The following is a 25,688-nucleotide window of genomic DNA, read 5'->3' as shown; positions in this document are numbered from 1 at the left end:
CTCAACGGGGGTGGCAGAAAGCCCTGTTGAAACATCCGTTGAAGGTCAGAAAAGGTAATGTCTCAGAGAAATTTTAGCAGTGATGTCTCAAAACTGAACAAATCAAGCTGAGCATGGGACCAGAATGGTCACTCTGAAATTTTGTCTCCAAAATACAAATCTCCGCTCTTGAAAAATTTGAGCAGTACCAAGCATGGAAAAAGTTAAAGGGGGGCATTTAGAGTAACCAGAACTGTAACTAATATACAGGGAAATTGAGGTGTCATGTTTATTCCCTTGTCTCCTTCATGATCTGTGAACAAATATTTGGTTTTAGGCACTTATTTTAGTTTCATGGGAGATATTATGTCGTAAGATAGATAAAGACCCTTGCAGTCACGGGATTCATGTCGTATTCAAGAAAGAAAGACCAGGAACAAAACGAGTAACTTTGGAAATAGGTACTACGTTAGAATGTAGAATGTAGTATTACTCAGCCCAGTAAGGGAGGCTTCCTTAATAAGAGGAGAAAACACTTGGAATTGTGAGCGATGAACTGTATGGATATGTTTGCGATAAGTTCTAGGCAGAATAAGCAGTTGTTGGATAATTCAGTCAGTGCAGGCTTCGTAGATCTCAGCAGTGGTGGGCCTGGGACTCATACCCAGCTGGCCATTCCTTTACTTGGCTCACTACAGACACACTCAGGGTGTGTGGGTGAGAAATCTTGGCTCTCCCTCTCCGAACCTGCAAATCTCCATCGTGGTGGACTGGGGCCTGGAACCAGTCAATGCCACTTTTCCTAGACCTCTGGTTTTCAGAGTTTGATCCCTGGGCTTCACCCACAGTGTCACCTACTATCTCGTTTGAAATGCACATTCTGAATCCTGAACCCACATCTACTGAATCAGGCATCCTGTGGATCAGGCTCAAGAATGTGTGTGTGTGTGTGTGCTGATGGGTTGTTGTTTTTTTTTTTTTTAATTTAGTTATTTTGTGAGAAATAGCAAAAGCAGAAGTGGGGAGAATAGAGAGGGGGAGAGAGAGAGAATCCCAAGCAGCTGGGCTTGAACTCAAGAAACCACGAGATCATGACCTGAGCGGAAACCAAGAGTTGGATGCTTTACCGACTGAGGCACCCAGGTGCCCCAGGAATGTGTGTTTTAACAAGCTTCCAAGCTTCTGATACATATTGAAGACATTTCCACCATTCTGCTGTGTGTTCTGCCAGAACATGTACCTACATTTCTCCTCATTAACAGACATTCTGTCTACATCTGTAGGCCTTTTAAACTGAAGTTGGTGGGGTGCCTGGATGGCTCAGTCGGTAAAGCATCTGACTTTGGCACAGGCCATGATCTCATGGTTCATGAATTCAAGCCCCACATCGGGCTCTGCGCTGACAGTGCAAAGAGCCTGCTTTGGATCCTCTGTGTCCCTCTCTCTACCCCTCCCCCAGTCACGCACAGTCTCTCTCTGTCTTTCTCAAAATAAGTAAACATTACAAAAACTTTAAAAAAAGAAACTGAAGTTGGCAAAAACAAAGAGAAAAAAAAAAAACAAAAAACCGGATATGTACATATTTGTTTTCCTAATACAAGAAAGCATAAAATATTTTCTATCTTTTATTGAAGGAGCCCTATACCATATATAATTATAAAGTAGTATGTCAAAAGTCTCAGATAATTAAATCTTCCGGAGCGAAAAATGTTTGAAGTATAGTATCCTTTTAGAATGGCTTGTGCACATGGATTCCTCTGTGTATGTCTGTATGTTGAAATATGTACAAGCTGCTTTCCTTAGTAAAAGTAAAGTCATGTTTTGTGTATAGATCAGTACTTTGTCTCCCTTAACAATGTATCTTGGATTGGGGCGCCTGGGTTGCTTAGTCGGTTAAGCGTCTGACTTCAGCTCAGGTCATGATCTCACAGTCCGTGAATTTGAGTCCTGTGTCTGGCTCTGCTGAGAGCTCAGAGCCTGGAGCCTGCTTTGCATTCTGTGTCTCCCTCTCTCTCTGCCCTTCACTTGCTCATGGTCTGTCTCTCTCAAAAATAAACATAAAAAAATAATTGTTTTTAGGGTGCCTGGGTGGCTCAGTCGGTTGAGCGTCTGACTTCGGCTCAGGTCATGATCTCACACTCTGTGAGTTCGAGCCCTGCGTCGGGCTCTGTGCTGACAGCTCAGAGCCTGGAGCCTGTTTCAGATTCTGTGTGTCTCCCCCTCTCTCTGCCCCTCCCCTGCTCATGCTCAGTCTCTCTCTGTCTCAAAAATAATAAAAACATTAAAAAAGTTAAAAAAAAATAATCGCTTTAAAAAAAAAAAACAATCTATCTTGGACAACCTAAAGCTACTTCAGGCTTTTATACCTGATACCTCCTAAAGGCCACACTTAGTAGACCTGAAGATGCCTCTTAAAAAATTGGTTGCCTTTTGGGGCGCCTGGGTGGCGCAGTCGGTTAAGCGTCCGACTTCAGCCAGGTCACGATCTCGCGGTCCGTGAGTTTGAGCCCCGCGTCAGGCTCTGGGCTGATGGCTCAGAGCCTGGAGCCTGTTTCCGATTCTGTGTCTCCCTCTCTCTCTGCTCCTCCCCCGTTCATGCTCTGTCTCTCTCTGTCCCAAAAAACTAAATAAACGTTGAAAAAAAAATTAAAAAAAAAAAATTGGTTGCCTTTCATTGTCTGCATGCTCCGTGGCTGGCCAGCTGCACTGGAGGAGCTGGGCCTACCTACTGATCGCCCCTTGGTCCTTCCAAAGTCCCTCCTCAAAGGCCATGGAAAACTTTGTGCAGGCACTTAGGGTCATTCCTTGTTGCTAGAGAAGTGGGATTTGTGAGAATAGCCCTGGCTCACAGAAACATGTGGCTTGGGGAAATCAAAGATGTAAGGGCAGAGGTCAGGAAACTGATTCCTGGGGGCCACCTGGTTACCCATGGTATGGAGCAGCAGCTGTGTTCTGCTCAATTACTAAGGGTAAAAGCTACCAGTGGAATTTACAAATTGATCCAACTCTAAGGGTGCCTGGGTGGCTCAGTCAGTTGAGCGTCCAACTTTGGCTCAGGTCATGATCTCACAGTTTGTGAGTTTGAGCCCCATGTCGGGCTCTGTGCTGACAGCTCAGACCCTGAAGGCTGCTTCGGGTTCTGTGTCTCCCTCTCTCTGCACCCCCTCTCCCTGGCTTGTGCTCTATCTCTGTCTCTCAAAAACATACAAATGTTAAAAAAAAAAAATGGATCCCACTCTTGGAAACTTGGTTTTGTAGATGTATAAAAAAGTGGAAACGAATTTTTAAAAAAATAAAAACATGCAATCCCTTGTTTATTGCTATGGGTAATAGTAAAATGTAATTAAAAGAGAGGGCTCTGGCAGAGGGAAAGCATGGAAGATGAGGTTGCACATCCTTCCATCTTCCTTTCAGGGCACTACCCAAAGCTACACATGGATGTGGAGCCCAGAGAGCAGAGGGTGGAGGAAACAGAGATCTAGGCTGAAGGATATGAAGGCAACAGGAAATCCTGCTGCTTAGACCTTAGGGGAGGGGATCTCCCTGGACAAGGCTGATCTATGGCCTCAGTCTGGGCTCTTTAGGTCCCCGTCACCCCAGAAGCAGAGAGCATCACTCTTTCCCAGCAGAGGTCAGGTGCAGACAGGTGATACCATCCACTGAATCCCATGTTCCTCTTCCAGAGGCTGAGTCCTCACTTCTCACTCGAGTCTAACTCCCAACCTTTGCCACCTGGACAATGACTCTGCATGTAGGGGGACAATCTTGGTTGAAGTCAGCATCCATCTTTCTGACAAAAGAAGGAATGGTGCAGCTCATATTGTCCCCATGCACAGCTGGACTGGCCATGGAACACATAGATGCAGGCCCAAGACATAGGAATGTCTGCTTACCATTCAAAGGAATACAAGGGGATGCAACCACACTAGCTTATGCACGTACAAGTAGTTAGTTCAGGCAAGTATGAGCAGCTGATCAGCACTATCCTAAACACGTCATCACCTGATGTACCTGATGAAATCTGTAACGTAAGAAATGAATCCATTTTCTAGATTTTAAATCTCATGAGATAGAACAGGCCTCCGTGGGACCAGATGAAAGGGCACCGGAAGTAACCTCTGTTAACATGACTTCGTGGACTTTCAATCAATAGCATCCACCTTTTCCAGAGATCCCTTGCCCCATTAGGAAGTGTAGGACTTTGAGCAGTAGCTCCCTGTGTTTCTGGGTGCTGCCACACCAATAAATAGCCCATCTTTCTTCACTTTGAAAGCTGGGTGTTAGTCCTCTCTGGCTTGCTGTGAATCTGGCAGACGAACCCTCCCGTGGTTCAGCTACACCTTCTTACGGACAGGAGGCAGCCAGCATGATGTGGCCCTTGCTTCTGGCTTCTGGACTCTGAGGAGGGCGCCAAGACTCCACAGCACCCCAACCACAGGGATCTGGAACCTAAGTCTGTGTCAGTGTCACCAGCCTCCTGGCCTTAATGCCCAGGACCAGTTCTCAGTACAGGGGACTCCTGAGAGTGGCCGGGTGGACAAGGGACTACCCTAGAAGTCTCTACAGTTTTCTGTGGGCTTGGAGGAAGGGCACTGGGGACACATAGGAGAGATCTGTAGGCTGGGCCAGCCAGTCAGCCATGGAGCAGGAGGACAATGAAGTGCACAGCAATCTTTAAAAAGAATCAGGTTTACAGGGCACCTGGGTGGCTCAGGTGGTTAAGCGTCTGACTTCAGCTTAGGGCATGACCTCACAGTTTGTGAGTTTGAGCCCCGAGTTGGGCTCTGTGCTGACAGCTGAGAGCCTGGGGCCTGCTTCGGGTTCTGTGTCTCCCTCTCTCTCTGCCCCTCACCTACTCTGTGTGTGTGTGTGTGTGTGTGTGTGTGTGTGTGTGTGTCAAAAATAAAGAAACATTAAAAAAAAGAATCAGGCTTAGGTCTAGTAAATGTGGAAATAAGAAGCAGTGGGTGTCAAATGAGGAAGTGGCTTTAGGTTGTCCAAGATATTTAGTTAAGTGAGAAATGCATAGTGCAAATGTGTATACAAAATATGTTTTTAGGGGGGTGTAGCTCAGGGGTAGAGCATTTGACTGTAAAATATATTTTTAGTTTTACCACAACAAACACCTTTTATAGAAACCACTTTGAATCCACGGATGCCAACAGAATGACACACATATGAGCAGACACAATTCCAAAAGGATAACACTATACAGTAAGCCTCAGCTTCTCTGTTCATTTTTACAATTCTGTCTACTCTGTCTACATTGTTTCTTTCCTGCACTGATAATGTACAATGTTTTCAAGAATGAAGAAAGAGTTCATTTTGGAGAACCATCAGAGTGACCATTCTGGTTATGTTTTCAACCTAATTATTCCTGTTCTCAGACACAAATGCTGAATCTTCCCTAAGGTCTTGGGACGCCTGAGTGGCTCAGTCGGGTAAGCATCTGACTCTTGATTTTGGCTCGGGTCATGATCCCACAGTCGTGAGATGGATCTCCACATTGGGCTCCACACTGGGCATGGAGCCCGCTTGGAATTCTCGCTCTCTCTCTCTCTCTCTCTCTCTCTCCTCTGCCCCACTCATGCGCATGCTCTCTCTCTCTAATTAAAAAAAAAAAATCTTCTCTGAGGGCTTAACTTTTTCCCCATCCACTGATGTTTCACCAGAGTTCTGTCTGCCACCACCCCTAATTACTACATAGTCATTGGTTAAAAACTTTTTGTAATTTGCATTTTGCAGCTATGATTCTGCGATAATACCAAATCCCCATACAGAACAATCTCTGCAAGAGAAATGATAATCACTTCCCAACAACGAGGTGAAATCATGGTTTTAAGTACCCAGGTACCTCATGGTGGAGAACAGCCTTTGCCTACATGCTCCATCTTTGAGCACTGCAGCCACTGTCCCCTCCCAAAATAACATTTATTACATTGTCCTCTTTTGAAGATGTTAGATTCCTAAAAGGAACTGGGTTTATGCCCGGATATGAATATATTAAATGGATAAAAGTATTGTTCAATGAATTGGACACAAAAAAATTAATGATCAGACTAGAGAGGTGTTTTCTATGGATGCATTAAAAACAAAAAACCAAACCAAAACAAAACAAAACAAAAAACTCTTATTTCAGGGCGCCTGGGTGGCTGATTCCGTTGAGCAACAGTCTCTTGATTTTGGCTCAGGTCATGACCTCATGGTTGTTCAGTGGATCCTGTGTGGGACTCCCTGCTGAGTGTGGAGCCTGCTTAAGGTTCTCTCTCTCCCTCTGCACCTCCCCTGCTCACTCCCGCTCAAGCTCTCTCTCTCTCTCTCTCTCTCTCTCTCTCTCTCTCAAGACAAAAAAAAAAAATCTCTTACTTCACAGTGGCCTCACATCCATCCTGTGTCTTCTCTGTCATTGCCCTATATGGAATATTTTTACCTTGTCCATGACCAAACATACAGATTGACAAAACTGTCTGTAATGGTTCCGGGTGTAAGTATTTGACTTGTAGGATGATAAGGTTTACTAGGTTCTGCTTCCAGCGACGTATTTTGTATCTAACTGACTCTAGGGAATATTATGTGCATTCGGATCTGTAGCCTTTGGGAACATATGAAATATTGTTTTTAGTTTTGGGACCATGCTGAGCATCAGGGAATCTGAAATAACGTCTCCAAACACTTGGGTGATCAGTTGCAGACGTCACTCTCCAGAAATCTGGGTATGGACCCTTTAAGAAGCAGCGGAGCCCCTCTGGCCTGGGACGTAAGACCCCGATTTCCTGAGCCCTCGACAGGGAGCGGCCTTTCCTCTGGGAGGTCCGTAGGAGTGTTTTAATCCTGGCGCTGGGCGCCTGTGAACTACATTACCCAGAAGAGCGCGCGTCGATGGACGGCATCTCTGACCAATGAAGACAGAAAAGATAGTCGTTTCTGGGTGTGCGCCTAACGTCGGGGCGGGACTTCCGGTTTCATCCCCCTGGCGGTATTTTTGCCTCTTTTCATTAGTCTTCACCCGCTAATGTTCGGGACCGAGGCGACTAGCTGACAAAGCCCGAGGAGAAGCGGTGTCCCCGCCTCGCAGACGGCTCCACGAGTCGGCGACGCCGTCCGGGCTGCCCCGTTCCGGGGTCCGGACAAGGACCGCGGGCCCGGGTGTCCGTTCTCCCAGGGGGTCCGATGGCGGCGGCCGCGCGCAGGGACCAGACTGAGGTAAACGCGCGGCCCCAAGGGCCGTCCCCGCCCTCCCCCACCCAGACCCTCGAGGCCCGAGCGCGGGGCGCCTGCTCGCGTCCCTGCGGCCCAGGTCCCGGTGTCCAGGCCGGGGAGGCGCTCGCGGGTGGGGACCCCGTATCTGAGCGCCGGCATGACGGGGTGCGGGAGCGGGCTGCAGAGGAGGGGTCGGATGGTGCAGGGCTGCAGGGGGGTCTCAAGGGGGTGCAATCGGGGATGTGGGGTCCGCCTTCTGCTCTCTGGGAACAGAGGGTGTGCGGCGGGGTCACGGGGGTACTGGCGGTCTGGAGGGTTGCCCTAGACGCCAAGGAGAGTTCTGGCCAAAGGAGGGACACAATCTCCGTTTGGGATTTAACAGTTTCCCAAAGGCGGTTCAAAGGAAGAGCGGGCCGGACGGGAGTGATGAGGACATCGAGGCATCGGGAGGTTGGATCTTAGTTCAGGTGACACAGCTGGCAAGAGGGGACACAGCATTGAGGCACAGACGTTAGACAGCCAGCATGAAGTCAGTCGACTCCAGGGCCAGGGTGTACGGAAAGTGTGAGCCCGTCGAACCCAGCCGTGGATTCTATTTTTCTGTATTTCTATTTCCTCTATGTCCAGCCTCTCTGCACAGTTTCCCGTTGCGGCAGAAGCGCTGTGGACCTTACGCAGGTCATTGGGGGGTATTTCAGCCCTTCGCTGGCCCTGACCCCCCCCACCTCCATATTCTCCGGATGTGGTGTCCTGGGGCTCTCAAGTGTCATTCCCCCAGGCTTGGGTCTGGGGGCCCTGGGGAAACCCCCAGCAGAGGATCCGAAGTCCTTGTCGGCCTTTATGTAGAAGCGTTTCCATCTGTGGCAACTGACCTAAACAGGTGTGGAGAGTTCTGCCAGGAACCGGTTCTAAGATATGCAGGCGCTTAGGGGTCTAACCGGCTGAGGGTGTTCAGAAAACCACAGCTGTCCTTCTATGTGGGAACAAGAGCAGGGGGACAGGAGTCACGTCTGGAACAACGGAGAAGTTGGGTGTATATTCTGGAGGTGATGAGGAGGTGTGAACCAGAGGCAGAAAGCGATCTTAATAAGGCCTTCCCAGACTCCATCTGGCTGCAGAGTGGAGAGCGGACTGTGGGACCCGAGGAGCAGGAGGGAAGATGGGGCTGCAGGATATGCCAACGTCCAGGTGAAGGTTAACGGACCAGGGTTGTGGCTTGGGAAAAGTGGTTGGACTCTGGATGCATGTTTGAAAAGGGGCAACTGAATTCTCTAATGAGGGAGAAGGAGTGAAATACAGGACTCGGGGATGACCCCAGTGTTTTAGGCCTTAGCAGCTGTAGGAGTGGAAGGTCCATGGTCTAAGATGAAGAATGCAGCAGAAGTAATATTCGCTGCGGGGAGGGGAGCATCAGGAAGTATTTGATTTAGGTATGTTGAGAGTCTGGGGCGTTTCAGAGCCCACCGAATGGATGCGTGATGTGGGCAGATGTGCGCATAGGTCTAAAAATCAGGGGAAGAGTTCAGGATGGAGGCATCCAAAATGAGGTGGGTACAGGTGTGTGAGCCATGGTCACGTTTAAGTGATCTTCGGTCGACCTGGGTGGGTCAGTCAGTTGAGCGTCCAACTCTTGATTTCAGCTCAGGTCATGGTCTCAGGGTCGTGGGATCGAGCCCCCTGTTGGGCTCTGTGCTGGGTGTGGAGCCTGCTTAGGGTTCTCTTTCTCTCTCTGTCCCTACCCCCCTCGTGCACATGCACACATATGCCCCCCCCTCAAAAAATAAGAAATAATGGGGCGCCTGGGTGGCGCAGTCGGTTAAGCGTCCAACTTCAGCCAGGTCACGATCTCGCGGTCGGTGAGTTCGAGCCCCGCGTCGGGCTCTGGGCTGATGGCTCAGAGCCTGGAGCCTGTTTCCGATTCTGTGTCTCCCTCTCTCTCTGCCCCTCCCCCGTTCATGCTCTGTCTCTCTCTGTCCCAAAAATAAATAAACGTTGAAAAAAAAATAAAAAAAAAAAAAAGAAATAAAAGGACGGGTAATCTTCAGGTTATGACTGTAAAGCTGCTAGGGGACCAGGTAGAGGAGGGTGGGGGCCATGGGTGAGTCTCTTGCTTGGGTACCTGAGCGATAGGTTAAGGCTTCACAAACACAAATGAGGCAGGTAAGTGGTCCTGAGAGCAGTACATGTCGGGGACAGGATAGTCTGGCAGGTGGCTAAGGCTTCCAAGGCAATGGTGGACATGAGGTGGATGCAGAGACAAGGGATAGATAAGCGAGGCAAGATGTCATGCAGACTAGAGCAGGTGTTCATTCACCACTCTGTGCACTCACCAGGATTTTGTGAGGACTTTGTTGGGGCCTGGGGTACTTCATTCAGCCCGGAGGATAAGGTCAAGGGCAAATGTGGTCATTTGTGAGAGTCAGTAAGGTGGGCCACTGATGGGGCTGGGCTTTGGATGAGGGTTAGGTGGACCCAGGAAGGTTGTGGTTGCTTTGGGGACAGGAAGTGCAGCACCTAGTGGAATAGGGCTGCGGGTATCTGAGATCCCCAAGTCTGAGGCCAGGAACAGACCCAAGCAGTGAAGCCGTCACAGGAGGATTAGGGCCTGTGACTTTGTGCGAGTCCTGGGAAGTCAATAGCAGTATTCAGTCCTGTTTGAATTTGCAGAGCATCCCGTGGATGCTGTCGTCGGTTGTGGTGCAAGGCCTGAATCTAGGATCCAATACTGTGTGCTGCACCCATGTCCGGGAACCATGGGGGCCTCAGACGGCCAGCGTGCTGCTTCCCCTCCCCACTCTGCTCCCACAAATAAGATCTCCCAACCAAACAGCGTTTTTATCGAGGGATCAGGAGTAGTTCCTGTGTAGCCCTCTAGTTGGTTTCAGTTCCCTACCTGCCCGTGGAGTCACTCAAATCAGTCAGTGACCTCTTCCCACAGGAAACAGGGCACCTCTTTCTACTGCTGTAACAAAGCTTGGATCTCACAACCACTGGCTGTTGGCTCTTTCCCAGAGTGCAGCCCCCGTGTGGCCCTGTGTCGCGTTGTTGCATCCACACGACTCCTGAAACAGAATGCTACGGGCACCAGTGACAGTCACAACAAAGTTTATTACAATGAGAGGCAAGGCCGACCGATTGGGACCAACACTCTTGATAAGAGTGTGGCCCCAAACAGCCGGGGTACAGAGTTTTTAAAGCCGATCACATCGTTTTATCATCACCTGGGAACAGAACAAAGAAACAGTTTCCAGATGAGTTAGAAACAGTTGCCTAATGAGGTGTTTACTTTAGACTTTCTGCCTCTAAGTTGCAACCAGTGGATCTCCTTGACCCTGCCTCTGATGCTCTTTTCTTTGAACTTTTGTTTCCTTAATTGGTGAAGCCTAATTTACAAGAGTATGAGGCATAGTTTACCAGAGCAAAGCAAGGCTGTTATCTCTTAACCTTCAGTGTCAACACAAAGCTGTTATTTTTCAAGCTAAGCATTAGCCCTACACTACAATTTAACCCTTACAGCGTGTGGCGTCCCCCTCTCCCAGACTGTGACTGTATATGGTTAGAAAACTGTAGATGTCATCTGTCCGGTGGTAGGCGCCCTGTGTTTGCCATCCCCATAACCCTAGCACACAACCCCACTCTCACCAGTGGGGTGAGGAAGAGGTGGTGGAGATACCGTAATACACAGTAGTGAGGCCAAAGAGATGCCTAAGGTGTGTGGGGCAGCAAGCTGGTGGTGGCTGTGTCTGGGAATGTGAGGGATGTGCAGCCTCGAGAGTGATGTGTACTTGCAGAGCGTGTATGCCTGGTGCCCCAGGGCCCTGGTATTGAGAATTACATGATTTGTCCGTATCAGGGGACTGCTTAGCAGAAATGAGTGAATGCTTCTGTGCCAGACCCTTGTTTGCTACTTTTTTATCCTCATCTGCTCATCGCTGGTGCCTGTAATCACTGGGCCTGTGAGGAGACAGTGGCACCAGCGGTGCTGGGGCCTGGCTTCTCTTCTGTGTTGGATGCTCGGGAGGAAGATGGGTGAGGGGTAGGTGTGTAGGGGATGGATTGCCATCTTTGGGAGAGAGGCTGTTCATGGTTTCATCTGTCTCCATCTTGCCAGGGCACTGTGACCTTTGAGGATGTGGCCGTGTACTTCTCCAGGGAGGAATGGGGTCTCCTTGAGGAGGCTCAGAGACGCCTGTACCAGGATGTGATGCTGGAGAACTTGGCACTTGTAACCTCCCTGGGTAAGGTCTGCACACCCACCTCTGCCCTGAGCTAGCCACTCCCTTTCCCTTTTTCCCCCGAGGGCAGGTCTGCCCTCCCATCGGGACCATGACCGCTGCTTCCTTCCGCACTTTCTTGAGTAGGCAGTGTGGTTGGCTGGGCTGAGGTATGTGCACTGCCTACTCCTTGAGCAGCCCCAACACCTGCTACTGCTAAGCCTTTCAGGGAAAGAACCAGGGTCAGGAGTGTTCCAGTCACTTTGCTTGCCCTCTCCCTGCCAGGTGACTCTTCTAGTTACAAAGCACCTGAGAATCCCAGGTTCTGCTTTTTTCTTCTGGCTAACATTTCCTCATTCCTGCTTGGGCCAGAGGTTGCCATCACTGACCTCATCACTGTTACGTAGGCCACGGTCTGTTCTTGCAGGACCCTCCTTGGAGGTTCTCTTTATGATACGTAACTTTTCTTTCCCTTGTGCTGCTGTGCACTGAGCTGTGTTTGGTCAGTGCTGGCTGCTCACCTCCTGTCTTCCCCTCAGTACTTGCATCATCCAGGTGCCACATAGTTGCCCATCTTAGGGGCGGGGGAGGGGCGGGAGAGCCTGTTGTGGTTCACAGAAGAGATATGAACCCAACTAAAGCAGGATGGGCTCAGAGGGAGCCTGGCTGTGAACAGTGACACACCTGGGAAAGGGCAGGACCCCAGGGCTGTGTACATGTCATACCAGAAACTTATTCCGTGGGACTGGTCTTTCGTTGGTAATGACAGTGGCACCCACACTTCGTATGTGCCTTTCCTTCCCCATTCTAAACACTGAGGTGACTGGTCAACTGCTACTCAGCACTATACTCTTGCTTCCCACCCTGGGCTCATCTGTACCTCTCTGGACTCCTCATCTTGACCGGTTTTGTCACTGCTCTATTTGGGGTGCTCTCCATATCGGTTCCTGTGTACCGTGTCCTGAGGTGCACATAGATTCTTCAACAGCCCTTGCATACCAGCTTCTCTTTCACTGTTGAATTTTCCTGGGCCTGAACACACCCTTTTGCCCAGCAGACTAGGTCCTGTTGAAAGTTATTTGTAGACCCTGCCTGTCCTCAGTGTTGTTTATTTCACCTCATGAGGCACCCCCACCCCCATTTTGTGATCATTAGTGGCCCGGTACTGCTAAGCGGCCTCATCCTCAGCCTGAACTTGAACCTCTTGTCCTATAAGCAATCTCATGGGCTCGTGTCTGGGTTTGTTAGACACACACATGTGTGGGGCTGCCCACCCACAAAAGTCACTGTGCGCTTCACCAGCATTTCCTGCTTTCAGGTTGTCAGCATGGAGCAGAGAATGAGGAGGCACCTTCTGAGCAGAGCGTTTCTATAGAAGGAGTGTCACATGTCAGGACTCCCAAGGCAGGTCTTTCTCCCCAGAAGGCCAGCCCCTGTGAAGTGTGTGCTCCAGTCTTGAAAGACAGTTTCCAGTTGGCTGAGCACCAGGAAACCCAGTTCGATGAGAAATTGTACACTGGTGGGACACATGGGAAAAGTGTCTATTTCAGCGGAAACCTTCAGCAGCAGCAGAAGGAGCACACTGGAGATCAGCCCTTCAGAAGCAGCGTGAGTGGAGCTTCGGTGGCAAAGAGCTGCAGACGGCATGTGTCAGGGAAGCCCTTCATCTGTGGGGAGACTGAGAAGGACTTCCTGGTCAGCTCGGGATTCCTCCAGCAACAGGCCACACACACTGGGGAGAAGTCAAACAATGGAACTGAGTGTGGGGCAGCCCTCCACAAGGGAAAAACTCAACACCACTGGGGAGACTGCACAGAAGCTCTCAGCAACCAACACACATTTGTTCATCACCAGAGAGTCCTCCCCGGGGAAAGATGTTACATGTGCAGTGAGTGTGGGAAATCTTTTAGCCATAACTCTAGCCTCATTAAACACCAGAGAGTTCACACCGGAGAAAGGCCTTATGCGTGTGGGGAATGTGGGAAATCCTTTAGCCAAAGCTCCAACCTCTTTCAACATCGGAGAGTTCACACTGGAGAAAGGCCCTATGAGTGCAGTGAATGTGGGAAATCTTTTAGCCAAAGTTACAGCCTGAATAACCATCGGAAAGTTCATACCGGAGAAAGGCCTTTTGAGTGTGGAGAATGTGGCAAATCATTTAGTCAAAGATCCAACCTCATTCAGCATCGGAGAATTCACACTGGAGAAAAGCCTTATGAGTGCAGTGAATGTGGGAAGTCCTTTAATCAAAGCTCTGCACTCCTTCAACACCATACTGTTCACACTGGAGAAAGACCCTATGAGTGCAGTGAATGTGGGAAATCCTTTACCTACAGTTCCAGTCTGTTAAAACACCAGAAGGTCCACACTGGATCAAAGCCTTATGAGTGTAGTGAATGTAGGAAATCTTTTAGCCAAAATTGCAGCCTTGTTCTACATCTGAGAGTTCACACTGGAGAAAGGCCTTATGAGTGCAGCAAATGTGGGAAATCTTTTAGCCAAAGCTCTGCGCTCCTTAAACACCAGAGAGTTCACACTGGAGAAAGGCCATATGAGTGCCGTGAATGTGGGAAGTCCTTTAGGCGAAGCTCCAACTTCAGTGACCATCGAAGGGTTCACACTGGAGAAAGGCCATATAAGTGCAACCAGTGTGAGAAATCCTTTAGTAAAAGCTCTGGCCTCACTCGACACCAGAGAGTTCATACTGGATTGGGCCTTATGAGTGTCTTGAATGAGAAAGCCATTAGCCAAAGGCCTTACCTCATTGATTACCACAAAGTGCACATGGCAAAAACAACTTAGTTGTGTAGCAAATGTGTTTTCTTGTTGAGTGTAACAGCACTCGAGGCGATCTCTTTTGAGGGTGCCATCTGCCTGTTGAGCCTCATGCATCCAGACATCAGAATAAATGGCAGGTATGTGGGAGCTGCATTGCATGTTTCAGCGTAGGCCCGTGTCAGGTTTTTATTACTGTTGATTCTGTAGCAGCAGCCATTCACCTCTGCCACATGGCAGGTGCCACACGTGTATCATTTCTCCATCTTGACATGTTCAGAGAAGTAAACCTTCCTGTTTTCCCATTTGTGGTAAATATGTGAGAAGCCAAAGTACTCATTTCTTTCTGTCTGATGACCCAGTTGTGGTCCAGAGGACTCCATCTGACTTTCCAAGTCACCTTTTTAGGGATGTTGTTGGTCTGGGGACTCTTGTGGAATTTTTAGCCTCCAAGTCACCAACCCAGGAACAGCCTGCCTCCGTCATTCTGGTTTGTGCTATAACAAAGGCCTTATTGTTTGAGTCGCCTTTATCTTGAGGGTTAGACTTACTCTTATGGGGTGGTTTCAGAACAGTGGAATGTTTGTGCACTTCAGGGGGATGGGATGATGGTAGTCCTCTCTCTAGTTTGGTCCTTGTTTGCATTGCTGCCCAAGGCCTGTAAGGAAATTATGTCAGGTTTTGTGGCTGAATTGTAGCCTAGATACAGGACATTTTGTGGTGTTGGAGCTCACCCTGAAGAGGGGGCAGTTGTGACAACCTCTGGTACTTCTTGGAACCACATAAAATTGTTCTCTGCTTTGCAGGGGATACTGTTTCGTGCTCAGCACTGGTGCAGGAATTCTGTACCTAGGTCCTGCAAATGAGTGATGTACCCTGATGTCCAGAATTCTGTGTGGTAGTGTCACTGGCTGAAAGACTATGAGGAAATTATCATTGTATACAAACAGTGGGTAAATAGAAGAGTGCAAGAGACTGCAACATCTGGTTGGAATGAGCCTCTTTTAAAAGGGCACCTGCCATTGTTCCAGGGGCGCCTGGGTGGCTCAGTGAGTTAAGCGTCTGACTCTTGATTTTGGCTCAGGTCATGATTTCATGGTTCATGAGATTGAGCCCCGTGTCAGGCTGTGTGCTGACAGCAGGGAGCCTGCTTGGGATTCTCTCTCTCTCTCTCTCTCTCTCTCTCTCTCTCTTTCTCTCAAAAACAAAAACAAAAAGCTGAAAAAATAAAAGGTACCTGCCATCATTCCAGTTGGTAAGGCTGTGAAGGATGAACAGGAACAGAAATTCTCAGATCCTCCCCGGGTAGGAGCACCTGGGTGGCTCAGTCAGTTAAGCGTCCAACTCTTGGTTTCCACTTAGGTCATGATCTCATGGTTCGTGGGTTCAAGCTCTGCACTGGGCTCTGTGTTGCTGGTGCAGAGCCTGTTTGAGATTCTCTCTCCTCTCTCTCTCTCTGCCCTTCTGTGCTCTCTCAAAATAGATAAACTTAAAAAAAAAAAAAAAAAAGAAAGAAAAAAAATTCTCAGATCCTCCTGAACTATGAGTCTTGTGTAGCTGAGGGCCTTGTCAGAAAATAATCTAATGGTTTTACAGATTCCTGTAGTTTGTCTGCATTGTTCACCTTAAGGCCATTGCTGCACAGGAGGGAAAACAAGAATAGAAAGAAGGAAGATCTCAGTCCAGCATTGTGGGCTTTGGTACCCAGCCTGCATTCCCGATCACTCAGGTGGAAATGGCTTTCATTGCTCACTTATATATGTTGCCACTGAGGCAAGGTGCTGATCCCAAGGCATTACAAGGGATATGATGGGGTCAATATAGGTTGGCCAAATTTTATTTTTGGAAAACAGAAAGAAACTTTTTTATTATACTGTTAATGCCTTTTAGGTATGGTTAATAAACAATTGTCCATATTTAAAGTGTACCATTTGGTAAGTTTTGATATTCATATAAACCCATGAAACCATCATCACAATCATAACATTGTACATATGCATCACACCATATTCATCCATGTCCTTTAATTATCTCTCTCTCTCCTCCAGGCAAACATTGGTTTTTACTTTCTTTTACAATAGATTCATTTGTATTTTCTGTATTTTATGTGATTGAGAATAAAATGTTTAAATTTTTTCCTCTGGGTGTCCTCATTTGGTATATTTATTTTGAGATTTGTCAGTGGGTCTGTGTAATTAGTTTTTTCTTTTAAGGGTCAAGAAATGTAATGTTCAGTGGACAAACCACTATTTCTTTATTCATTCATCTGTTTTAGATATTTGAGTTGTTTCCAGTTTTTGGCTTTATCGGTTGTTATAGACGTTTGTTTGATTCTTACAGTTATGATTCTTTATACAGTATGTTTCATTTCTCTTGTGATAATACCTCAGAATGCAATGTGTGAGTTACAGGGCTGTGGTTTTGGGGCTGTTAAATGTGGTCATTCTCAGGAGAACTCCTAAGTGTTAGCTCCCGATGAAAAGATGTGTTAGTTATGGGCTGAATTGTATGCTCCGAAGTTCATGTTGAAATCCTAACTTCCAATACCTCAGAATGTCATTGTATTTGGAAATAGGTCTTTTTAAAAAAGGTAAAATAAAGGCAATACATGGACACTAATTCAGTGTGATGGTGTCATTAAGACTGGTGTAATTAGTACACGGGGAATACCATGTGAAGACACGGAGAAAATGCCACCTCTAAGCTAAGGAGAGAGGTCTCGGGAGAAATCAATGCTGCTGACACCTTGATCTCAGATATCTAGCCTCCAGATTTGTGAAAAAATACATTTCTATTGTTTAAGCCACTCAGTCTGAAGTAATGTGTTATGGAGGCTTTAGAAAAGTCTTATGGGGTCCATCAGCATCTCAGAAGGAAAGGGTCTGCAGGTCTGTGCCCTAAGGACAGAGGGAGGAGGTGGATTAGGATCCTTAGAGTAGTTGGAACCAGAGGGAGGGGTGTGCTTGGGTTGGAACTAGGCCAGGAAGCAAGGAGGGTGCCGGCGGCCAGACTTCCTGAGACACTGTGCCATGGGCTGCGAATTCCTCCATCCCCACCTTTCACTGGAGGTCATAAAGAGAAACTTTCTGTCCAGCCTCCCCCTATGTTCAGTTTCCAGCCAGGTAAAATGGGAACAGTGAGCAGACCTGCCTCAGGGGCTATTTGAGGATGTAGAGAACTCATGGCCTAGGGAAAGGTCTCAGATGGAGAATCTGTTAGAGTGATGACTGTCCTAAGGGGTGGGGAGCAGAGGCAACAGTGCCTTTGGAGAGGGGGGCAGCAGACCACTGCGGGAGAAAGTTGGGCAATTTATAACTGAGGGGCCTTGCAGGGGCTGAGGTTGAGGTGAAGGAGTAGGTGAGGTTCCCACCTGGCTCTCCTTGAAGCTCTGATCCCTACTAGATGGTCCTAAGCCACTGGGGACAAATAGGGACATGCAAACATCACTGTGGGGTCCTAGATAAGTGGTAGCCACACCTGAAGAGCCCTTTGAACACCTTCAAGTGGATTTTAGTCAGCTTCTGCCCTCTGTGGGACTTGAATATATTTTAGTTATTCTGTCTATTTGCAGGGTGGGTTAAAGCATTTCTTTGCTGAAAAGCTGATAGATTTTGTTTCCAACCCTGGGTTATCCCAATGTTTACATCTACATCAGATGATCATGTCACACACTTTACAGGAACCATTATACAAGAACTCTGTAAGGCATCAACCCTGACTCAGAAACAACAGTCTTTATCACTCACAATCTGGAAAAGTTAAAGGACCACTAGCATTGTTAATGTCAGCAAAACTTTCAGAATCTTTGAGCTCCCTTGCCAAAGGTATTCCCTGTAGCCCTTATGGCCATGTAGTCCGCTCACTCACTTATCTCCCTATGAATTACTAACTAGAAGACCCATATGTCTAAGGATTTCACTTCCATCACTGGTTGCTGCTCTGCTATTTGCAGACACGGCAAAATATTACCAGGGACTCAGGTACTATATCCAGTCTTATCACCAACTCATTAAGGCCACCATCTGAAGATATGTTTTAAACAGCTTTTTCATGATCTTCAACTAATAGATTCCATCTATTGGAATAGACCTCAGAGAGTAACAGTTCTTGAATCTCATTGGAAGGAACCTATCAGGTGCTGTTAGCAACAAATACAGCAATTAGGGGTGATTGGATGGCTCAGTCCATTAAGCATCTGACTCTTGGTTTCAGTTCAGGTCATGATCTTATAGTTTGTGGGTTCAAGCCCCGGGTCGGGCTCCATGCTGACAGCATAGTGCCTGCTTGGGATTCTCTCTCCCTCTCTTTCTGCCCTTCCCATACACACACACATGCATGTTCTCTCTCTTTCTCTCTCAAATAAATAAACTTTAAAAAAAAATAGAGCAGTGAAACTCCAGGGAGTCACTCTGGTTTAAGTTTCACAACTAAAGAAGAAATCCAGGGGCGCCTGGGCGGCTCAGTCAGTTGAGCGTCCGACTTCAGCTCAGGTTAAGATCTCGCGGTCCGTGAGTTCAAGCTCCACGTCGGGCTCTGGGCTGATGGCCCAGAGCCTGGAGCCTGCTTCCGATTCTGTGTCTCCTTTTCTCTCTGCCCCTCCCCCGTTCATGCTGTGTCTCTCTCTGTCTCAAAAATAAATAAACGTTAAAAAAATTTAAAAAAAATAAGAAATCCAGAATTCCACACAATTGGAAGGCTACTACAATCTGCGACCTCAAACAGGATTTTAAGCTGATCTTCAGAAGCAGACAGGTGACCCAAGACCTTCAGAACAAACAAATGACATCTTCCACTCAAGACCTCAGAGCAAGATATCTGCCAAATTCCTGTTTTGTTTTTTTAATCTGCTTGCCTCTAATTGTTCCACTTCTCATTTTCTACAGACCCTTGTTGTCATCACCATTAATGGCCCTTTTACTCATTTCTTCCTTCCTATTATAAGCGTTAGGCCAGAACATACTCATTCTAACACCGATAATAGATTATCCCTAAAAGTAGCTACTGTCCTCAGTTTTACTGCCGGATTTGGCATTCATCACCATCCCACCATGATAAAACCTCTGGGCCATGCTGAAGTCTTGCCTTTTTAGACTGTAAGGCTTTACAACTCCTCTGCCTGCCTTTGAGAATATGCCAAAATGTGAGTGATGGTGTCTGACAACCTTCTTGCAGCAAGATCTGAATAGATGACCTTTGAGTATTCTCATTTGGCTGGTCTTCATCTATTTCCACAGCTCTTAGGATGTCTTCTTTAAACTGCTGTGTTTTAAATTGATTTGAAATAATTTTGTGTGATTTTACAAGGATTTATTAGTTCTAGTGTTAAGTTTACTTGTTGCATTTCATTTCCCATCTTAGGTTATTGACATTACAGCAATTGATGGATTTGCCTAAGAAGATACCCATATCTAAACATCTCTCAGGGAAGCAAGTTCCAGTCTAAATCACTTTAGAGCCTCTCCATATCAAGTATAGAAAGAGGGTCATTGGTAAATCAGAACTGTACTTCCTTTTTGTCTTGCAAATAAACAGTATTGCAGGGTCCCCTTAAGAACTCTGGCATTGGGTAATTTATGATAAGCTTAAAACTTCCTCACTGGTGAATCCTCCTTAACCCTGTCCCTCTTTGCCCTATTTTTAGCCCTTCTTTCCTTTCTTTTCCTTCCCTCCACAGTATTCTGAGTTGGCTGAAATGCCTTTGTATCCCTGGAGTTTGTAACTTCCTTGTAGAGGAGAGACGTTTCTGGAAAATGGACACTCGACCTGGTTGTGTTGAAATCTGTGGCATTGGCAAAGACTTCCCAAATCCCAGATGGAAAAAGAAAAGTTTCTAAGTCATTTATTCTTCTCCTGTGTAAACATTCTCCAGGAATCAGACTATCTTTTGATTGAGCCAAGAGATCCAAAAACTGGTTGGAAAGAGTCCAGTAGACCTGAGTTAAAAATATTTCAAGATTAATGAAATTTTATTGTTTAAAAAGCAAAAGAACTGAAAATGTTTTGAAACCTTTACAAAGGATACTTGATAATGTAAGAGAAAATTATTGTGCAAATGTAGCATAAAGGAAAGATAAATATTAATCTTCTAATGTTTTGAAAATGGTTGGCTCTTTATATTACTAAACATAACCATGCTCAAAGCAGTTTTTTTTAAAAAATTGCTAAATTGTGATTTTGAATAATGACCTCGACCCCTAGGTTACCAAATAAGAAACAGGAGATCCTCAGAGCCTTTGTATAATATCAAGTGATTTTATACATTGGTTAATGTATGTAGATGTTTACAAATTATATATTTTTTAAAGTTCAGGGGCGCCTGGGTGGCTCAGTCGGTTAAGCGACCAACTTCGGCTCAGGTCATGATCTCACGGTTCCTAAGTTCGAGCCCTGCGTCAGGCTCTGTGCTGACAGCTCAGAGCCTGGAGTCTGTTTTCGATTCTGGGTCTCCCCCTCTCTCTGCACCTCCCCTGCTCGTGCTCTCTCTCTGTCTCTCAAAAAATAAATAAATGCTAATTTTTTTTTAAAGTTCATATATCCATATCAATTTGACTTTTTGAATCAATTAAACTGATTTAAAATTTTTATTTTTAGAAAAGGAACTACATGGGGCACCTAGATGGCTCAGTCGGTTAAGCATCCGACTTTGGCTTGGGTCATGATCTCACGGTTCATGAATTCAAGCCCCACATTGGGCTCTGTGCTGACAATGGAGGTTGCTTGGGGTTCTCTCTCTCATTCTCTCTGCTTCTCCCCCATGTTCTCTCTCTTTAAAAATAAATAAATAAACTTAAAAAAAAAAAAAAGAAAAGGAACTACATCTTTTCACTGATTTTTACCAGGTAAAAAGTGTCACTGTATTGCAATCTATAATAAGATAAAGTTTAATTCCTAATGATTTCAAATATATAAATTACATGCACTGGGTTTAGGAGTCAATAAGTTATCATTTTCACAAAGTATTCTATCCTTCCAGTTCAGTGTCTGCAGATGAAGTATACTTCATTCTGTTCAGGCTTTTCTGTTTCCTGAATGGAAAACATGGAAAACATTTCCTCACATGGATTCCCAGGACCATTCCTGGTCAGACACTCCTGGAATACTCTTCCCAACACTCTACACTTAGTAAATCACTGCATAATAATCATTCCAGTCATAAAAATATATCCTCAAGGAATGTTTCCTTGAGCCCTCAGACTAAGTCAAGTACACTGGTTGTACTTTATCATATTCACCTAGTTGACCTTCCAGCATTCATAGTAATTTAAATTTTGTATTGATGTATGCATATAGACTGTGTACTAGCTAAACTATCTTTTTTGTTTGTTTTATTTTTTAATTTACATCCAAATTAGTTAGCATATAGTGCTATAATGATTTCAGGAGTACATTCCAGTGATTCATCCCCTATGTATAATACTCAGTGCTCATCCCAACAAGTGTCCTCCCTAAGGCCCTTACCCATTTAGCCAATCCCCCACTGAAAACCCCTCCAGCAACCCTCACTTTGTTCTCTGTATTTAAGAGTCTCATGTTTTGTCCCCCTCCCTGTTTTTATATTATTTTTGCTTCACTTCCCTTATGTTCATCTGTTTTGTATCTTAAATTCCTCATATGAGTGAAGTCATATGACATTGTCTTTCTCTGACTAATTTCGTTAGCATAATACCCTCTAGTTCCATCCATGTAGTTGCAAATGGCAAGCTTTCATTCCTTTCGATTGCCAAGTAATACTCCATTGTGTGTGTGTGTGTGTGTATATATATATATATATATATATATATATATATATATATATATATACCACATCTTCTTTATCCATTCATCCATTGATGGACATTTGGGCTCTTTCCATACTTTGGCTATTGTTGATAGTTCTGCTATAAACCATGGGGTGTATGTGCCCCTTCGAAACAGCACACCTGTATCCCGTGGATAAATGCCTAGTACGGCAATTGCTGGGTCGTAGGGTAGTTCTATTTTTAGTTTTTTGAGGAACCTCCATACTGTTTTCCAGAGTGGCTGCACCCGTTTGCATTCCCACCAGCAGCGCAAAAGAGATCCTCTCTCTCTGCATCCTCGCCAACATCTGTTCTTGCCTGAGTTGTTAATGTTAGCCATTCTGACAGGTGTGAGGTGATATCTCACTGTGGTTTTGATTTGTATTTCCCTGATGATGAGTGATGTTGAGCATTTTTTCATGTGTCGGTTGGCCATCTGGATGTCTTCTTTGGAGAAGTGTCTATTCATATCTTTAGCCCATTTTGTCACTGGATTACTTGGTTTTTGGGTGTTGAGTTTGATAAATTCTTTATAGACTTTGGATACTAACCCTTTATCTGATACGCCGTTTGTAAATATCTTCTCCCATTCTATTGGTTGCCTTTTAGTTTTGCTGATTGTTTCCTTCTCTGTGCAGAAGCTTTTTGTCTTGATGAGGTCCCAATAGTTAATTTTTGCTTTTGTTTCCCTTGTCTCAGGAAATGTGTTGAGTAAGAAGTTGCTGCAGCCAAGGTCATTGAGGTTGTTGCCTGTTTTCTCCTCTAGGATTTTGATGGCTTCCTGTCTTCCATTTAGGTCTTTCATCCATTTTGAGTTTATTTTTGTGTATGGTGTAAGAAAGTGGTCCAGGTTCATTCTTCTGCATGTCGCTGTCCAGTTTTCCCAGCACCACTTGCTGAAGGGACTGTCTTTATTCCACTGGATATTCTTTCCTGTTTTGTTAAAGATGAGTTGGCCATATGTCTGTGGGCCCATTTCTGGGTTCTCTATTCTGTTCCACTGATCTGAGTGCCTGTTCTTGTGCCAGTACCATACTGTCTTGATGATTACAGCTTTGTAGTATAGCTTGAAGTCCAGGACTGTGATGCCTCCTGCTTTGGTTTTCTTTTTCAAGATTGCTTTGGCTATTTGGGGTCATTTCTGGTTCTATACAAATTTTCAGATTATTTGTTCTAGCTCTGTAAAGAATGCTGGTGTTATTTTGATAGGGAGTGCATTGAATATGTAGATTGCTTTGGGTAGTATCGACATTTTAACAATATTTGTTCTTCGTATCCATGAGGATGGGATACTTTTCCATTTTTTTGTGTCTTCTTCAATTTCTTTCATAAGTTTCTGTAGTTTTCAGTATATAGATTTTTCACCTCTTTGGTTAGGTTCACTCCTAGGTATTTTGTGGTTTTTGGTGCAATTGTAAATGCAATCAATTCCTTGATTTCTTTTTCTGTTGCTTCATTACTGGTGTATAGGAATGCAACTGATTTCTGTGCATTGACTGGATATCCTGTGACTTTGCTGAGTTCATGGATCAGTTTTAGGAGTTGTTTGGGATGAATGTTTTGGGTTTTCCATATAAAGTATCATGTTGTCTGCAAAGAGTCAAAGTTTGCCTTTCAACTTGACAATTTGGATGCCTTTTACTCCCTTGTGTTCTCTGATTGCTGAGGCTAGGACTTCCAATACTATGTTAAACAACAGTGGTGAGAGTGGACATCCCTGTCGTCTTCCTGAACTAGGAGGAAAGCTCTCAGTTTTTCCCCCTTGAGGATGATATGAGCGGTGGGTCTTTCATATATGGCTTTTATCATCTTGAGCTACGATCCTTCTATGCCTACTTTCTTGAGGGTTTTTAATAAAAAATGATGCTGTATTTTGTCAAATGATTTCTCTCATCTATTGAGGGGATCTTGTGATTCTTTTCCTTTCTTTTATTGATGTGATGTATCACATTGATTATTTTATGGATATTGAACCAACCCTGCATCCTGGGTATAAATCCCACTTGGTCGTGGTGAATAATTCTTTTAATGTATTGTTGGATTCGGTTGGCTAGTATCTTGTTGAGGATTTTTACATCCATGTTCATCAGGGAAATTGGTCTGTAGTTCTCTTTTTCAGTGGGGTCTTTGTCTAGTTTTGGAATCAAGGTTAGGCTGGCCTCATCGAATGAGTTTGGAAGTTTTCCTTCCATTTCTATTTTTTGGAACAGCTTCAAAACATAGGTGTTAAATCTTCTTTAAATATCTGGTAGAATTCCCCCAGAAGGCCATCCAACCCTGGATTCTTGTTTTTTGGGAGATTTTTTCATTACTAATTTGATTTCTTTACTGGTTATGTGTCTGTTCAAATTTTCTATGTCTTATTGTTTTAGTTCTGGTAGTTTATATGTTTCTAGGAATTTGTCCATTTTTTCCAGATTGCCCAATTTATTGGCATGTAATTGCTCATAATATTCTCTTATTATTGTTTGTATTTCTGCGGTGTTGGTTGTGATCTCTCCACTTTCATTCTTGATTTTATTTATTTGGGTCCTTTCCTTCTTCTTTTTGATCAAACTGGCTGGGGGGGGGGGTATCAATTTTGTTAATTCTTTCAAAGAACCAGCTCCTGGTTTCATTGATATGTCATACTGTTCTTGTTTTTGTTTGTTTGTTTGCTTGCTTGCTTATTTTCGATCACATTGATTTCTGCTCTAATCTTTATTATTTCCTGTCTTCTGCTGGTTTGGGTTTTATTTGCTGTTTTTTTTTCCAGTTCTTTAAGATGTAAGGTTGGGTTGTGTATCTGAGATCTTTTTTCTTTGTTTAGGAAGGCCTGGATTGCTATATACTTCCGTCTTATGACTGCCTTTGCTGTGTCCCAGAGGTTTGGGGCTGTGGTGTTATCATTTTCATTAGCTTCCATGGACTTTTTAATTTCCTCTTTAACTCTTGGTTAGCCCATTCATTTTCTAATAGGATGTTCTTTAGTCTCCAAGTATTTGTTATCTTTGCAAAGTTTTTCTTCTAGTTAATTCTGAGTTTCATAGCATTGTGGTCTGAAAACGTGCACGGTATGATCTCATTCTTTTTGTACTTGTTGAGGGCCACTCACTCAATTTGTGTCCCACTATGTGATCAGTTCTGGAGAATGTTCCATATGCACTGGAGAAGAATGTGTATTCTGCTGCTTTAGGGTGGAATGTTCTGAGTGTATCTATTAAGTCCATCCGGTCCAGTGTGTCATTCAAGGCCGTTGTTTCCTTGTCGATTTTCTGTTTAGATGATCTGTCTATTGCTGTAAGTGGGGTGTTGAAGTCCCCCACTATCATGATATTATTGTCAATGAGTTTCTGTATGTTTGTGACTAATTGATTTATATATTTGGGTGTTTACACGTTTGGAGCATAAATGTTTACAGTTGTTAGATCTTTTTGGTGGATAGACCCCTTAAGTGTGATATAATGCCATTCTTCATCTCTTGTTACAGTCTATATTTTAACATCTAGATTGTCTGATATGTCTACTCCAGCTTTCTTTGATGACTATTAGCATGATAGATGGTCCTCCATCCCCTTACTTTCAATCTGAAGGTGTCTTTAGGTCTAAAATAGGTCTCTTGTAAACAGCATATAGCTGGGTCTTGTTTTCTTGTCCATTCTGTTATGCTGTGCCTTTTTATTAGAGTGTTTAGTCCATTAACACATATAGTGAGTACTGAAAGATAAGAATTTATTGCCATTATGATCCTTGTAGAGTTGGA

The 25,688-nt window shown here is 45.2% G+C and overlaps 1 protein-coding gene across 2 annotated transcripts in view; it reads left to right on the top strand.

Moving 5' to 3' along the window:
- The first annotated feature begins 6,289 nt into the window (after positions 1–6,289).
- LOC101092972 (zinc finger protein 211) overlaps positions 6,290–25,688 on the top strand; it is a 44,228-nt gene continuing 24,829 nt past the window's right edge. Inside the window, exons 1-3 of one of the 2 annotated variants that reach the window (XM_003997358.6) lie at positions 6,372–7,182; positions 11,291–11,417; positions 12,712–15,122. In XM_003997358.6, the coding sequence (XP_003997407.2) occupies positions 7,150–7,182; positions 11,291–11,417; positions 12,712–14,195 (1,644 nt within the window). In that variant the 5' untranslated portion in view covers positions 6,372–7,149 and the 3' untranslated portion in view covers positions 14,196–15,122. Of the gene's footprint in view, positions 7,183–11,290; positions 11,418–12,711; positions 15,123–25,688 lie in introns of those variants that run through there. The other variant, XR_006590844.1, reaches the window with a different exon arrangement.

This window comes from Felis catus, chromosome E2 (assembly GCF_018350175.1).
Source record: "Felis catus isolate Fca126 chromosome E2, F.catus_Fca126_mat1.0, whole genome shotgun sequence".
NCBI lineage: Eukaryota > Metazoa > Chordata > Mammalia > Carnivora > Felidae > Felis > Felis catus.
Note: the sequence above shows the minus strand (reverse complement) of the source record. Positions and strands in the feature narration are given on the sequence as shown.